Source organism: Brugia malayi (assembly GCF_000002995.4).
Source record: "Brugia malayi strain FR3 genome assembly, contig: Bm_v4_ChrX_scaffold_001, whole genome shotgun sequence".
NCBI lineage: Eukaryota > Metazoa > Nematoda > Chromadorea > Rhabditida > Onchocercidae > Brugia > Brugia malayi.
This window is the reverse complement of record NW_025062479.1, coordinates 14,882,167-14,899,273: the sequence shown is the minus strand read 5'-3', so window position 1 is coordinate 14,899,273 and position 17,107 is coordinate 14,882,167. Positions and strand designations below refer to the sequence as shown.

Here is a 17,107-nt window from a genome sequence, read left to right as displayed (position 1 = left end):
CTCATGTTGACATCACATACATACATACATACATACACACACACACACACACACACACACGCACACAGATGTCCAACAGTTGTGGTCTATTATGATGATGACATGTTGTTAGCTTTCCCTATGTGACCTCTAAGGAAAGGATATTAGCGGGAAGGTCATCACTTGCCACATTTTTGCATTGCTCATTGCTTCGTTATATTTCCTTCCTTATTTATCATTTTAATATTCAACTGTAATTTATGTTAGTTCTTACATTTTTTTCCTTTCAATTTGAGATTATATTGAAAGAATTTATTATTATTGTTTCTACTTAATTGTTGTTAATAATAATAATATAAAAATGGAACAGAATAATATTTAATGTGAAGTGGAAACGAATACTGAATTGTTGAAATGAAAATTTAATTTTTTTAATTTATTTTTATGGTGTTAATAGATCTTTAATAAACAGTATAAACACTACTCTTTCAAAATCGTCATTTTATGAATTATCAGATGTTACTGAAATTACTGCACGTATAATTATTACAGTCAATTAAGCGTGCAATTTTACGTGTAAACGATCAGTCATACATGAATAATTATAACGAACAAGTAGTAAAAGTATAGCTTATATTATTATAACAAATTATCCACGCATTTACGTTATGTTTATATGAATTTATATGCTTAATTGAGATAATTAGTTTAACATGTACTTTGTTTCATTTTTTATTTTCCTTAAAAAAAATAATATAATTAAAAACGACTTCAAGGTATTAACTATTTAAATCATTCAAAATTTCATTTTTTTTTTCTTTTCAGGTTAAAAATTTGTCCGTAATACTGATCTAATATTAATACGAATGATGTATAGACTCTTCTTGGCAATTTCATTGTTATTCATTGAAAATATTGGAGAGCCAACAGGTTATTATTTATTTTTGAATGTTTTGTTAATTGCTAATATTTAATGTTGAATAATTTGAATATTTTGAATAAATGTGAAGGAGGTTTGAACGGCTAACCGAATTACTGTTTATGAGTAATAAATAAAAGAATAAACGCAACTTTCAGTTAAAAACTGAAATGTTTTTCATTAGAATACGACAAAAGAACTCCCACATTTGATGTAAAGTTTTGTATTTATTATTATAAATCTACCTGATAAAAATAAAAAATAATTTCTTTGTTTTTGAAACAGTAAATGAGATCATTGCGTTTATAATGAGGGAAAATGTTAAAAGAATTCTTTGCATCTGTTTGTTGAAAATTAAGAAAATGAAATGCATCTTATTAGGGAATGCATAAAGGAAAAATTTTTTCTTAAATTTCATTTATTTGGTTTGTAGCTAAAGTATGAAAATTCTAGAAAAATTTTCACTATTTTTTTGATCATAATAATGATAATAATAGCATCAAATTATTCATTATTATGTGCATTTTGCTTTATAAAATTATTGCAAATTTGTTAGTGCTTAATTTTTAGTACTATTTACTAATATTTCCTTTTGTAATAAATATGTTTGTCCTTATGAACAGTAATGTTTATTTTAATTCATATTTTTGAATTTATCCCTTTTTAAGGTGATCGTCTTCATGAATGTTATAATTGTCCAGGTAGCACTCCAAACTGTAACGATGTATGCGAAGGGCGATACTGCTACAAAGCGGAATTTATTGCCGATGGTTATCTTATTCTAATTAGCTAATTTTAATAGAACAAGTTCTATGAGTTTGAAATACATCAAAAAATATTTTATATCTGTTTCAAAAGTTTTTAAATTAAGCCAAGTTTTTTAAAAATTAAGCCATTCGGTGGTTTAAAATTTGCACCAAAGACAAATTTCAAGCGAAGAAAGTCTGATCGGTAAATTTGTCAAAACATAACTCGTATATTCTAAAGTTAATTCAATTTAAAACTAAGCAGTCATACATCTGTCAACAAAATTCATCAGTTTAGAAAAAACGATTCTTTTAATATTAACTTTTTAGTAAATCTACTTATTCATATATAAATTACCTTTGATATTTTACTTATTTCTCACATTTTTTTTTCCTTTCAAATTTTTTAGGTTATACAACAGTGAAACGTGGTTGTCTAAATGAGACGGATGGTGGTATTCAAATTGGTTTATGCGAGGAAACACCATCCAGTTTACCAGGATCAGATCTTCGTGCCGTTGAACGAATGTGTGTTTGTACAACAGATAAGTGTAACTTAGCTTCTACTCATTCTGCTTTCATTAATTTATTTGTCGCCGTCATTTTATTATTCGTATTTTGTAATCTATGATCACATTCAAATCAGTTGTTTATTTCTTGCTATCATATTGCAAGGAATGCATCTGTCATTTAATCAATAAGAAATATTTTGTCGCAAAAGTTTAATGCAGTTGTTATAATGGATTTGAAATTAATTACCGATTATTAGTTCAGATTACTTATTGTTTTATTTTTGGCACATAGTTTGCCAGTAATTTTTTCTTCTTTTTTATATTTTTCGAATTTTAATCCTTATTATTTGGTTGCTATAAAGCAATAAATAGACTAGAATAAATTAATCAGATATATGATGAAAAAATCCAAATTTAATTTACATTTGTTAAATTAATTTACAATCAATTTTTATCTACCTGAAATGATATATTATTTATACTTTTTTTTTTCTCTCTCTCTCTCTTAACATTTGATGTGGAAATGTTTTTTATTGAAATAGCTTTTGCTTATATACATCAGTGCTTCTTCTTCTGCTCTTCTTTATCTCAACATGTTGTGATTGTTATTTTAGGTTGATCTCCTCATCGTTTACTTTTTTTCTCACATTTTTATTATTCATTTTATTTTATGAATCACAAAAAAAAAAAAAAAAAGAAATTATTCTCACTTGAGATTGCAAATTTTTCAAAATCAAATTGTTTTCTTCATTATTTTAAAACAATATCCATGTTAAAGAATTTGAAAAAAAAATTTTTTCTTTCATTCATTAAGTTATTCGTATCTTTTTTTTTTTTCATTTGCAGTTCTACAATTCGAAACTAATATTAAACAATTATTTATTATGTGAATGTTCCATTACTGTTGCATCTTATTTTCGAATTTTAAACATTTTTTTTTTTTATTTCTTCTCAGGTTGTTTCGATCCCAAAATGAATCATGCTCAAAAATTTTTTCTTTTTCACTCTTCTGTTACTGTGTCGTTTCGTTTCTATTGATTACATCATACTTCTTTTAGAAATTTCATAAGGACAAACTCTCAATTTTCTCTTCCCCCTTTACTTTTTCTTTTTATATTAATCTGAAGAAAAAAAAAATCCACCAAATATTTTCCATTTTTAAGCAATTAATTTTATGCTATAAGTCGTTGAAATGATTGCAATACTTATAATCAGAGATCCAGAAGAAATTGACACGAAGATTTTGAAAAAGGAAGAAGTTAAACTGGTTTTATAATGATTTGTTAATATGAAATTGGCATTAGGATTACCGAAGAAAACGTGTTCACAATGTCTGTTGCATTAATATAAATTGTATGAATGAATTTTTTTTCATAATCATTTTCATATTTGATTTATTCTAAAACTCAATTCAGCTACTAGTAATCATTAATTGTTTTGTTTGTTTTTGAAATAAATTTGCTAATTTAATTTTTTTTTCGCATTTGATTGATATAAATAACGAATGATAACTTTGAAGCCAAAAATAATTTTTTTTTAAATGGACAAATCCTCTTTTATTAAAACAATACAAAAAATTATAACACTGCTTGTTATTCTAAAAAAATTTTCTATTTTTGCCAAAAATTTTAATTGTTGTCAGAAGTTTGAATTTTGTGCTTCCCCCATAAATTCCTGCATATACTACCCAAAATATTTTCTACAGCAAATAAATTTCAGCAGTTTATATAAAAAATTTTAATTCTATTATTTCTGACTAAAAGTTTTACAAATTATCACAGCTGCTTATCCATTGATAATTAAATCAACATAAATCTATCAGGTGATTTTTTTTAGCTTTTTTAAAAAATGTTTCCACTTTCTCTTTGTCTTTCATTTTCTCAAATTTCTTCATTTAAATTGCAATCTTCTCATTTTATGTTAATAAATAATTTAGCAAATTTAAATTGAAATTTTTACGTAACAATTATTGCAATGTTTTCCTTTTTTTTATTTGAACAAAATTTGTCAACACTTTTAAATTCTTAGTGAATAAATTTTTCGGAAAAAAAAGCAGGGAGAAATAAGCATAAATTTTTCCGAAGAAGAAAAGTAAGCAAGAAAGACGTATTAGCTGAGAGAAGATGGAAAAGAAAGACAGAGGAAGCATTAAAATTTATATTTTGTAAGCTGTTTAAAAGACTATAACTGTTAAATGCCATTACTATTACTTTTATTTATTTACTCTATTCTTTTCCACTTCTATATCTTTGCATGTATGTGTATGTATGTGTGTGTATGTATGTATGCGTACATATATATATATGTGTGTGTGTATCTTGGAAGAAATATCATTCGGAAATGATGTAAAATTTTAAACAGCTTAAAGTATAAAGGGAACAACTGCTTATTTAACCCAACCGCCTTTTTTCCCTTTTTCCCCGTTCGCCCGCTATTTTCTTCATCAATTGCAATTTTTAAATGAAATTGTTTCATTTAAATTTTATTCATATTCATATCAAATCATTTCTTCCTTCTATTCTTATCCCTTCATTCTTCCTTCAAATTTTATGCTATTTCATCAATTAATGTGATATTTTGAATAAATGCATTAAATAAAGTATTTAATTAAATTAACAATTGTCATTTTTCTGATTGGAAGTATAATGCTACAACAATTGCCAATGAAACAAGAAAGTGAACATTTGTTCGGAACTTTTCCAATAATTATCATTAATATTGCTCTTACTACTACTGCTATTACTACTACTACTACGATTTACTACTATTATTAGTATAACTATTACTGTTATTAACTTAATATTGTCATCTATTAATTATTAATATTATTATTTAATCCTGAATGATGTATTATTATTCTTAATATTCCTTTTCCCATTCATTTGTTATACCTTTAATTTTTCACAAATTACTTGTGATATTTTTCTTTTTATTTTTTATTCTTTGCTATATTTAGGTAGCTGATAGTATTAAATTTCAAATTATTTTGAAGAAGAAAATATCAAAGAGAAATAAATAGAAAAAAATAACGAAACACTGTATTATTTTAATTAATCGTACTAAAATATTTCTGTAATATTTTTTCATAAATTTTTTTTTAAAATGCTTTTCATATCACTGCTGCATATTCAACATTTATACATTATGATATATTTATTATTTATTATACCATTACTATTTATTACAATATTAATACCTGTTGGAATTGTGGGACAAAATTTGGAGAAATCAAGATCAGTCTGGGTTGAACAAGGTTTATTACTTGGTAAAATTTATAAGTTAGCCGATAATTATATTCAAATATTTCGTGGCATACCATATGCTGAAGCACCTATTGGTCCATTACGATTTAAGGTTATATTTACATTTTTTTCTCTACCCCTTTTTTTCTTTCTTAACCATATATAATTAGTTGTACATAATTTAAAATATCAATTAAAGTAAATTACAAATTCAATATATTTTTCAAATTAAAAATATAGTTTATTGATCTTAAATAAAATTATTTCTTATCATTTATTAGCGTATAACATATTATTCCTCATTTGCATTTTTCATTTTTAAAGAATTTTGTTTTATTTTTAACTTCTGAAATCATCAAAAATTATTGTAAAACTATCAATCTATCAATGAATGATATTAAAATGTTAAAATCTCAATAAATTAAAGTACGATTTAAGCAACTTTTCGACATTTACATTTCATTTATACCTGAAATATCAAAGTTAATCGTATCACGCAATTGATAAGAATTTTTGTGATTTTTGAGCTTAATCACACTTTTATAAATTATCGTCAATATGGTGTAGCTGTAACTTGTTGTTATATCATTCCATCAAATTTTTATAATATTTCAATATTTTTTTCCATACAAATATTTGAATAATTGAGATATTTTTTTCTTCTCTTTATGTAATTTTTTTCATCAAAATTTCGTTTCAAATTGTCCCTAAAAATTAAACTTGTAGAACTAAATTCGAAATTTTAGTTTCAATTTCGATATTTAGCTGTAATTTTGTTAGCAATGAATTTATTCATTTGGAAAATAAATTTTTTCATTTTTTTTTTGTTTTTTTTTTCTTTTTTTTGAAAATTTTTGTGTTGAATATTTTGAATAAAAGTACGAAAAATGTTTTGTAAGATTGTAATAAAATAATTTATTTAATCAAATAAAATTTATAAAATTTATTAATAAATTTCTTTTTCTAAGCGATAATTCATTTTTTTTTTGTGATGTAAATTTCAGTAAGTGAAATGTTTGAGTGATTTGTTTGTTGAAAAAAAGATAAGAAAAAAAGCATACTAAACTGATGTGTGATATGTTTGATGGTTCAAAATATCTTGAAAGATGAGATAAGAAAGGTTTAGATTCTTACATTTGAACTGTTATCATTGAAATGATTGATGACAACAGTTAAAATCTTCTTCTTTTTTTTTAGTTAAAAATTTGCCATTTTAATTATTGTGGAGAAGAATGTAAAGTTCATTATTCATAATTAGCAAAATATCTGAAATATATCAATCAAAATATTTTCATTTTTGAAATAAAAATAGGATAAAATAAACATATGTTAATGAAAAACGATAAATTATTATTCCTATATATAATTATTCAATAAAATCAAATAATTCAAATTGGAATTTTTTGTCTGTCTTTTTTTTCTCTTTTTTTTTTTTTTTGTTTTTTGTTTTATCATAAATTCAAATAACAATTTTATTCTTGTAGCGTCCAGTAAAACGAGCACGATGGCATCAGGAACATGCGGCACTCGATTACGGTGCACCGTGTTTACAATTTATGGAATTTCATAAACAAGATAAATTTGCCGGTTCAAATATGCAGAAGGAAAGTGAAGACTGCTTATTTCTTAATGTTTTCACACCATTTGTAAGATATTATTTGCTATATTTAAAATTTTAGTTAAAATTTTTTTCCTCAGTAAAAAACAATTGACTACTCATTAGGAATATTTCAGAAAAGCAAATATAGATTTAAAGCTTAATTAATTAATTAAATTGAATTTAAATTAATAGAATTTAAAAGCTTAATTAATTGCATTTTGCCTTTATCTTTTTTTAAATTACTTTTTTACAATTAACGAATTATTTCAATGAATTGATTCGCCACCGTAACAGTTATTGGTTGCTACTAAAATGTGACACAAATTTTGAATTGCTATTTACATTGAAAGAAAATTTATTTCTTTACCGGAACAAAGAAATTGCATCCAAAAAAAAGAAAGAAGTCATGTCAACATTATTTGAAAGCTAGATAAAAATCCACTTCTACTAATGTCAGCGCTGTTGGTAATGACCGGATTATGACTTAATAGTAATTCATTGAGTGATCATTATTTGTTTTCATTATTCTTACATTTTATATTTATCATACATTAAGGTTTGGTTGGGTGAATAAGCTTGAATGAAAGAAAATGGTAAGAAATATGGGCATTGAATTATGGATAATGAATTTGTTAACTGAAATTTATAAACTTAATTAGACATTTTAATTACTCAACTAATCAGAGATGTTTTATTCAATAAAACTCATATTATATCCTTTGTAGGATCCAGAAGAAGAATCGAAATTACATCCGATTATTGTATGGATCCATGGTGGATCATTTTTAGCCGGTTCAGGTGACACTGGTATCGATATGGAAGTAATCACGAAACATTTCACATCGAATGGTGTTGCATTAATAACAGTTAATTATCGGCTTGGACTTTTAGGTATGTTTATTTATTAAAGTAAAAAAAAAAAAAAAAAAAAAAAAAAAAAAAAAAAAAAAAAAAAGGAAAAGACTATTAATTAACAACGATCTAATTAATTTAAAAAGTAGAAGTAAAGACTTAATTAATAAAATTATAATACATTAAGGTAAAATTATAAAAATTTTTTATTTATTAAAAATTTATAAATATTATAATTATTTTTTTGTTGTAGGATTTTTGAATTATAAGAACAACGAACACGTGGAAGGTAATTTTGGCATTTGGGATTTGGTAATGGCATTGGAATGGATTCAAACAAATGTTAAACAACTAAATGGTGATCCATCAAAGGTTACAATTATGGGTGAAAGTGCTGGCGCAGCTGCTGTTTCCGTTCTTGCAGTATCACCCAGAACAAAAAGTAAAATAATGTTATCATACTTATCAACTGATATGTATAAGACAATTTTTTGATAGGATATTGTGAAATTTTTTTTTAATTGAAAGTGAAACATTTCATATGAAAAAAAAAATTATAAAATGATGAATTAATCTATTTTCATCGGAATGATCAAGTAATATGATAATAGAAGTGATAGTGGATGATAGCATCATAATTATTGATAGTATTTACTGTCAAAATAAATTAACAACTTATGAGATGTGATTCTTTTTAAGAAATTTAGCAAATTATGATAGCTGTAAATTATCAAACTTATAAAATTATTATGTATTAGTATATTAATTTTTAATTATATAATTAAAAAAGATTCGAGTTGGACTTTTTTTTTTCTTCAGTCAAAGTTCTTCTTCATCTTGAATTTTCATATAATTATTGGCAAATTATCATTTAGTGATGTTACTTCAATTATTAGATTATTTTTTCACTATCAAATAATAAATGGTATTTACAATCTTCATAAATATATTATCCGGTTCTCATTTTCAGATTTATTGCATCGAGCTATCATGTTATCCGGTTCCTCAACAGCTGGTTGGGCTATTCATCGTTTTGGACAACCGGCATGGAGTGTAAACAATATTGCGGCATATATTGGATGTGAGAAAGAACTGGATAAACAAACAATAGAACCATTATTAAAAGCTTCCGGATTGCCAACTCTCAGTAAAGAATGTAATATGCAAGAAAAAATACCGGAATGTTTAATTGTAAGTTAATTTAATTAAATTAAATGAAGTTTTTGAAGGAATGATTTATCAATATGTAATAAGTAATAAATAATATGCATTAAAATTCTTCTGTTTTTTTAAAAAAAATATTAGTTAGTATAAAATGATTATTATTAATTAATTTATCTGCTTGATTCTAATTAAAAAAATAAAAAAAGACGAATAAAATAACACAAAGCAATTTAATCAAATTCTTTTCTTGTTTATCTTTTTTTTTTTTTAATTTTTGATAATTTTTATGCAATAAATATATATGTTTTTAATTTTATGAAACAATGTTTTTTCTTGCAATTTCTCTAAATTAATATCTTTAGAATAGCGCAGAAATGAGTGGTATGGAATTGGTTGAATGTTTTAGAAATGAACTCAATCTTTCATCATTTTCATTCCGTTATGCAATTGCTACTGAGGTATTTCCTACAAATCTGTATGAAATGATAAATTATTATTAAATTCATAATTAATTAAAACAAGGTAAAGATATGTATTTTATTCTACTATCATTTTAATATGATATAAAGCTAGGAGTATCGAAAATGGTTGTGGATGATGAATTGATACCACAATCTGGTGCTGAATTAATTAGCAAGAATGCACGAGTTCCAATTATAATTGGTGTCGCACAACATGAATGGGCCCATAAGAGAGGTATGAATTTCTAAAATCAAAATGGTTTTTTTTTTTTTTTTTTTGTCTCTCTCTTTTAATTAAGTAAATAAGAATATGATAAAATATGCATGAAATATTTTTTGAAATACGTGTGTAATTGATAGGTTACATGCATGTCATGATTACATGATGTGAAACAATACAATTACGTGATGTGTTACGTGGTGAATACGTGTTGAATAATATATGTGAAATTATAGGATACATAGAGATACACGTAGAATATAATAATATTAGATATATCATAAAGTACAAAAGAGAAAAATATATGGAATCTTATAAAATTTTGATTTAATTTTGTTGATTTGAAATCTATGAAATTCATCTTTTTTTTTCTTATAAAATTTTGATTTAATTTTATAATTTACACTAAAATATTTTCGATGAAATTATTTTTCAGCTCAAGATTATGGTTTGAATGAATTTAAAGATGTTTCAATTAAGGATTGTAATAGTAACATTCGTAAAATTATCAATGAACACTATCATACTAGTTGTGCAAAAAAACTTCACAATTCAACATTGGAACTTATAGCAAATGCTAGCTTCCTAAGGTATTTAAAGCTTATTGTTACTTTATTTAAATCCAAATTATTTTTTTAATACGTATTCATGTTGTGATTAATGATAATAGCTATGTTTCAATTAATTAAAAGCATTAAATGGCCTAACTTTTCATCACATATGATATATATGCGCTAGTACTCTTTGAATTAGCATATTTGTTGTTTAGATTTAAGAATTAAATTTTTTATACAGAGCTTACACAAGAAGAAAAAAACTGATATAATTTTGAATTTAATTGTTCTCTTTTCTTCTTTAATAGTCAGTTCGTTTTAGATATATTGATACGCCAGAAAAGAATCGTACCTTAATGCGTGTTGTTTATGGATTACAAGATGTATGATTTTTTTAAATTTATTCTTATTGCTATTTCTCGTTTTTCTTCAGGAATAAAATTGGAATTTGCAAAAAATTCTGTTAAAAATTAAAAATATTTGATAACTTTTTTCAATATTTTTACACAAAAAATAAACATTTTTAATAAACATAAATTTACAAAATTAATGTACAATATTGCACCAAATTAATGAAATAAAAATAGAATTTTTTATATAGTTAGAAGCGGATATCGAATTCGTGGCACCTGCACAACGTGAAATTGACAGTTATGTGGAGAATGGCATACCTGTTTATGCATATTCATTTAGTTATTTCCCAAAATCACCAATTTATGAGGAAGATCAAAAGAAATATACTATTTTTGGCCATGAAACAGTTAAAGTAAAACGAAAGGAACTTCAAATACGACGTTTGTTTCCGATTATTTTGTTTGTTTTTAACCTATTGGAAATATTTCAACTGCTATTTCTTTGAGCATCTTATTCAGTTACTTTCAGAAATAGCAACAAAAATGTTTTCAATAGAGAAATTTATTCAAAAAGAAAAAAAAAAAAAAAAAACTGATTAAGCAAGGTTTTACATTTGGAAATTCCTGCATTGTTATATGCACGATATATGAATAATCTGAGATATCGCGGAAATTTAGTGCTAAGAATCTGATGAACTGGATTCTGCTCATATTCAATTATGAATTGGAATGTTTTGAATTTTTAAAAATTTTTTCCTAAAATATATTCGAATCAGTGTAAAAATTTGCACATCAGAAAGTTGCATTGAAATAATTTAATTATAAATTGGTGATTTATTATGCTTAGCCAGAATGATCGGTTAATTTTTATTAGGTTAGATTAAGGAATGAAATTCTACCTATGGCTTAGCTTCTCGAACGAAGAATTCTGAAGAGATTTACTCATACTACAAATGCTTTGGTAACTGTGTGGAAATCAATGTGATATAGCAAATCAGTCCTATTGCAGATGACATAGCGGAAGGTCACGTCACAGCGGCATTGATGGCGTGCGATTCTTAATGCGTTGTCTTTTTTTTATGAAATAGTTCCTACATTCGTTCTCAAAATGGTGACAATGTCATAGACATTATGTTTTATTTGATTTGAGGTTTACAGTGGTGGTTGAAACCAAGTTCTTTGGATAGTTCTTTTTCGCTATAAATTCAGGAAAGCATCTTGAAGACGTGACGAATTCAGTCCTAATTAGACCTCAGTACCAGTATTGAACTCTGTTTGTTCGGGGACGTGACGTGGTCGGCGTTTAGGATGGTATGAAAGCAGCGCTGATGGAAGGAAGAGTTTGAGGAGTTGTAGATGGTATCATTAATGCTTCTGCGATAGTGGGTAATGGTTCACTTAGAGGTATTCATGAAGGAATTTCACCAGGTATACAAAATGAAGTAATACCTCGATAGTTTCAGTAGTTGGATTTTTTCCCATTCTTCTTATACAGATAAGAAGAATGGGAAAATATACGATAATAATTGCATCTCGGAGATTCAGTGGAAGGTTCACTCGTGGAATTAAGCGTGAAATACTTGGCCTCCGTGCTTCCAGATGCATCTGCTTATGGTCTTGAAAAAAAAGTTGGGCCTATGTCCAGTTTAGTTCTCACTGATTGCTGAGTAATTTGCGAATTATTGAATCGTTAACTGAACGGTGGACATTGAAGATCAAAACATCGACTGAGAATGGAGTGTTTATCGATGAGGAAGGAACTGCTATGAGAGCTGAGAAGAGAACTGTCACCCTGATATGTTCGTCTATAAACTGCTTCCAAAACTTTCAGAGTGCTGTGTAGTCGCCGGGATCTAAAATTGAATCTTTTGTACTAGATTAGTCCGCCATCTGTTCTCGATGTCCTAAAATCATTTCTGTTAAAGTTTGCTATTTGCAAGACGAAAAGTTGTTTCCCTTCAGTGGATTGTTTTCATTGGTTTTTTTGGTGAGAGTCCTAAGCACTCTGCAGAGGACTGTTGGATGCAATTTTTGATGACTGCAAGAGGGAATCTATGGAACACTCTGCAAGTCTGCTTAGGGTAGGTAGTTAACCTGGACACTATTTTTTACTTAGAGGTTGCAGTAATTTTAAGATCGTTAGTTTTTAGCTTTTTCATGGCTCGGCCTGAAAGTGAAGTTCAGTTTGCATCTATAAGGTAGTGATTTATTTGGCATCCTGTATTAGGCATCACTAGGGTATCTATCCTTTACACTTAACCTGCCCGGATTTGAAATTGTGATTGTCCTCCTAAAATGATTACCCCAAAGCTAATGTGCCATTCTAACAATTAAGGCCTGTCTGGCTTGCCGAAGGCATATGATATCTCGATATGGCCCTTAACTCACAAAGGCATGCAAGCTTCTCCCTCACAACAGAAGTTATCCAATATTGCTACTTCCCAAGCAAATAATTCAGAATAGTTATTAAAATAAATTATTCAAAGATTATACATTTGATCATACCGTTGAAATAATAAATAGAATAAAAGTAAATTAACAATTTCATAAAGAAATTGGAATTTGGATTATTAATGAAGCAATCAAGCAAGGATCAAAGCATTTGATACTCAATTTTTTGGTTTAATAAAAATGGCAAATTGGATCTTAAATTCTATTTCATTCATTCACTTACAATAAAATAATTCAGAATAAATAAGATTTAGAATTTCACTGAGACTTAATTTGATAGCATATTTTTATAGGGAATGGTCGGCCAAGAGCATTTCATGGCCTAGATCATGCTTACATATTTACAAATGGTTACAGTAATAATTTGTATATTGAACCATTCGGTAAAAGAGATCAACAAATGGCTAAAATGCTTGCAACAATGATTACAAATTTTGCCAAATACGGGTTAGATTTAAAATACAATTAATGTTTTAATATGTAAAACAATGTTTCATTCATTCTAATTAAAATCCTCAATTTATGTCGAAAAAAAAAACTAATTCGAATGATTTTTTTTTTTTTAATTAGATATCCTAATTCAAATTTAGTTATCTGAAAAAGTAAAGAACAGAAGGAAATTTTTTTTTTTTTTTAAGAGAATCTTTTGTTATTTATGAATTAAGAATTACTAAATTAAATTGTATCCTTCTTCTGCTTTCCACTTCTATTCCTGTCTTTCTCGTTTTTCCAATTAATTATCGGAAACGGTTACAGGGAACCGACACCAACTAATTGGAATGGTTTCAAATGGACACCGTTTACAAATGAGTCCGCGCAATATGCAATTTTAGATTTACCGCCGAGGTTTAAAATTTTTTTAATTATTTTAAAATTTTCCCTTCTTTTCATTATATTTATGGCTGTTTCACTTCTAATTCAAAATTTTTACTTAATTTTTGCAATGATATTTAGCTATTTTAAAAATACCATAATTATAGAAAGTTAAGTTGTTGGTATAACTTTGTTATTTCTGTTTTTAAAATTTTTAACTTCCAATAAGAAAAATTTTAATCATAATGAATTAAATTATTTGTAGGAAAGCAATTGGTAGTTTACATTGGCCGGTGACAAATTTTTGGAATAAAGAAACAGCACTTTTAGAAAAATTATCATTGCGTGAAAAACCTGTGCAAACATTAAGCGAAGAATTAACTGCTGATGAACGATTACAGGTTTTAATTTGATTAAGTAATTACAGGCTTTAACTAAATTCAGTAAAATTATGCCAAAAGTTTATAAGCTAAATATAATGCATTACTTACTTTGAATATTTTGAAAATGTTATGTTAATTGCGTATTAATGCATTAAAATGAAGGAACTTGTAATAATTTTGGATATTTTGGTAATATCAAATAATATTCATTGATTAGTTATTGAAATATTAGTGATACTTTTAATTAAATACTGAAAGATTTTTAAATTAATAATGAAAAAAGTAAGGGTAAATTATAGTTAGCAGCTTATCGACGTGCATGGTGGGCATTATGGCTACTCGTTGGTATGATTGCTTTAGTAATTTGGATCAGTGTCATTTGTGTGGTTGTGACACGATGTCACAGTCCTCGAGCCAAACCCTACAATAATATCGTTGTCAATAGATGATACAACTTTTTTTCACATACATTTTTTTATCACACTTTCTTGAAATTTTTTGTTGTATGATATTTTAAACTTAATTATGATATTAATAAGATATTTTTGAATTTGTATTCAAAATTGCTATCTTACAATTAAGTCTTTTTCTATTTAACTTCGTATTATGTTATGATTGTATAAATGCTTTTATTTTGTGTTTTGTTTTTTTGTTTTTTCAAAAAAAAAAAAAAAGATAATTCAGATTTTAATAATGTTAATCAAATTTTAAGAGATATTATATATAAAATCATATAATTTAGCTTATGCATATTATAAGTATTTGAAAAAAAAAAAAAAATTTTGCTGAATGTAAAAGTATAAGCACAAACATCAAATAATACTAATATACTTGTGATCATAAGTAAATAGAACTGAAATCTCAAATGTCGGAATTTAATTTCCTTCATGTTAATATTTGATGAAGTAAGCAATACCACATATTTCAGTTAATGATGCCTCTTTTTTACAAAATTTCAAAAGTTTGAAAAATTTCTAGGAAGGACTTGAAATTTACATGACAGGCGGAAATTCACAGTTAAATATAGCAAAATTTAATAATAATCATGAAAAATTGAACTAAATTGGCTTTTTTAACTAAATGATTTAGTTAGAATATTGGAAATGTACAAAATACGAAGTGAAAATGAATTAAATATTAATTAATGAACTTGAAATTTTAAACTTTAAGAAATTTTTAGCCATATTGAGTGATAATTTTTGCAAATAGAATTATAAAAATCTTATTCGATACAATGAAATTGTTAAATTTAAATGTGATTAAAATATATTTCCATTATAAGAATCCAATAAAAATTTCACCATAATGGGGTTATCACAAAAATGACGCACAAATTTTGAAATGCTATTTACCTTAGCCTAATTCTAGCAATCATCTTTAGCGCAATTATCACATAATATCAGCGCAGTTCGTAACAGGTGGATTATTGCTTAATAATGATTTAATAGGAAAATAATTAAATAATTTCTTCATTTGTAAAAATATTGAAATATTAATACAATAAAAAAATTTTGGTAGAGCAATGGTAACAATTTATTAACAATTACTTTCTTACAGATATGGAATATTCTTAATTGTAAATATTCCGTTCGGCAAGAAAAATTATAACAAATTCAGTGATTAATAATTAACTTCATGATCATGAACTGTAAAATATAAATGAATAAATGAAATCAAAGTATTTTCTAATTGTTGAAGAAAAAAATATATACAAAAACAAAATAAAAATTGTTTTAAAATTTACTTTCACTTATATACATTCTTTTTATTTTGTTTTATATTAATTATTTTCTTATTCTTTCTTAAATATTTCTTATTTAAATACCATAATTTTTCAATTTATTTCAATTACTTATTTAGTTAACTGTGAAGCTAATATTTGTTTAATTCTTTTAACACTTGTTTATTTAACTAATTAAAATACTATTGCTTAATCATTAATTTGCTTCAGCAACTATTCATTTACTTAATTAATAAATTATTATTGTCAATTTGTTTATTTTTTAATACCTACTTTCTTCAACAAATAAAACACTGTTATCCCCTTGTTAATTCTTTCAACCATTAGTCATTTAATTAAAATACTATTGTTTGCTTACTAATTGCTTTAGATTTTTAATCATTTTTTAATTAACTTGCCCTATTTCTCTTTTTTTACTATTCATTTTTTTTAAAATTATCTGCTATATAGAACAAAAAGAAAGGTAAAAAAGTGAAAAGTGAAATTCACGTGAATTTTAATGAAAGGAGAAAAAACAAGAAGTAGGGAGTGTACAGTACTTGAATTTTTTTTTTTTTTTTTTTAATGAAAATATATGTACTTATAAATTGATTTAACAAAAATGAATTTATTCGTTTTTGGATTTTTTTGTTGCAAAAAAATATGTATCCATTCAATAAATTGAAGATTATTCATTTCGTCATAAGATCTATTTGATTTTATTTCTTATTTCTTTTTCCAAAATCTCCTTCCCTCTCTCTCTCTCTCTCTCTCTCTCTCATTCTCTAATCATTTTAAATATCAACTTAATGCTGAAAAAACAGAAAGCTGAAAAAAAAAATAATGACAAGAATATGCTTTGTTTTCATTTTCACTTCAAATAATTTTAATTATAATTGTATCAAATTATAGCAATTCCTATTATCATTAATTATTTTTACTTCATTCTTCTCACTTTTAATAAATTATTAGTTTTCTATAACATCCATTTTGCATTAAGTATTTTTTTTAGTTTGTTTTGGTGTTATTATCAAATGTAAAGTTTCAATCGTACTTATAACTTTCTGCAAAGTTCAGAGGTTACTATTGCATTAGATTTCTTCTTCGAGCTTTACTGAAACATTTCATTTATTGATAA

At 25.5% G+C, this 17,107-nt stretch overlaps 2 protein-coding genes across 2 annotated transcripts; both read left to right on the top strand.

The window, feature by feature from the left end:
* Nucleotides 1-845: 845 nt before the first annotated feature.
* Bm3016 (Uncharacterized protein) lies at nucleotides 846-2,275 on the top strand (the record flags this gene model as incomplete). The annotated part of the gene is made up of 3 exons (XM_043074910.1): nucleotides 846-909; nucleotides 1,567-1,668; nucleotides 2,055-2,275. The coding sequence occupies 3 exons, from the start codon at nucleotides 846-848 to the stop codon at nucleotides 2,273-2,275; spliced, it is 387 nt and encodes a 128-aa protein (XP_042930844.1).
* Nucleotides 2,276-5,300: 3,025 nt separating this feature from the next.
* On the top strand, nucleotides 5,301-14,698 carry Bm5661 (Carboxylesterase family protein; the record flags this gene model as incomplete). The annotated part of the gene is made up of 14 exons (XM_043074909.1): nucleotides 5,301-5,510; nucleotides 6,883-7,044; nucleotides 7,724-7,889; nucleotides 8,104-8,292; nucleotides 8,821-9,041; nucleotides 9,377-9,472; nucleotides 9,584-9,710; nucleotides 10,132-10,285; nucleotides 10,572-10,632; nucleotides 10,851-11,043; nucleotides 13,347-13,500; nucleotides 13,810-13,899; nucleotides 14,132-14,267; nucleotides 14,549-14,698. The coding sequence occupies 14 exons, from the start codon at nucleotides 5,301-5,303 to the stop codon at nucleotides 14,696-14,698; spliced, it is 2,109 nt and encodes a 702-aa protein (XP_042930843.1).
* Nucleotides 14,699-17,107: the final 2,409 nt, after the last annotated feature.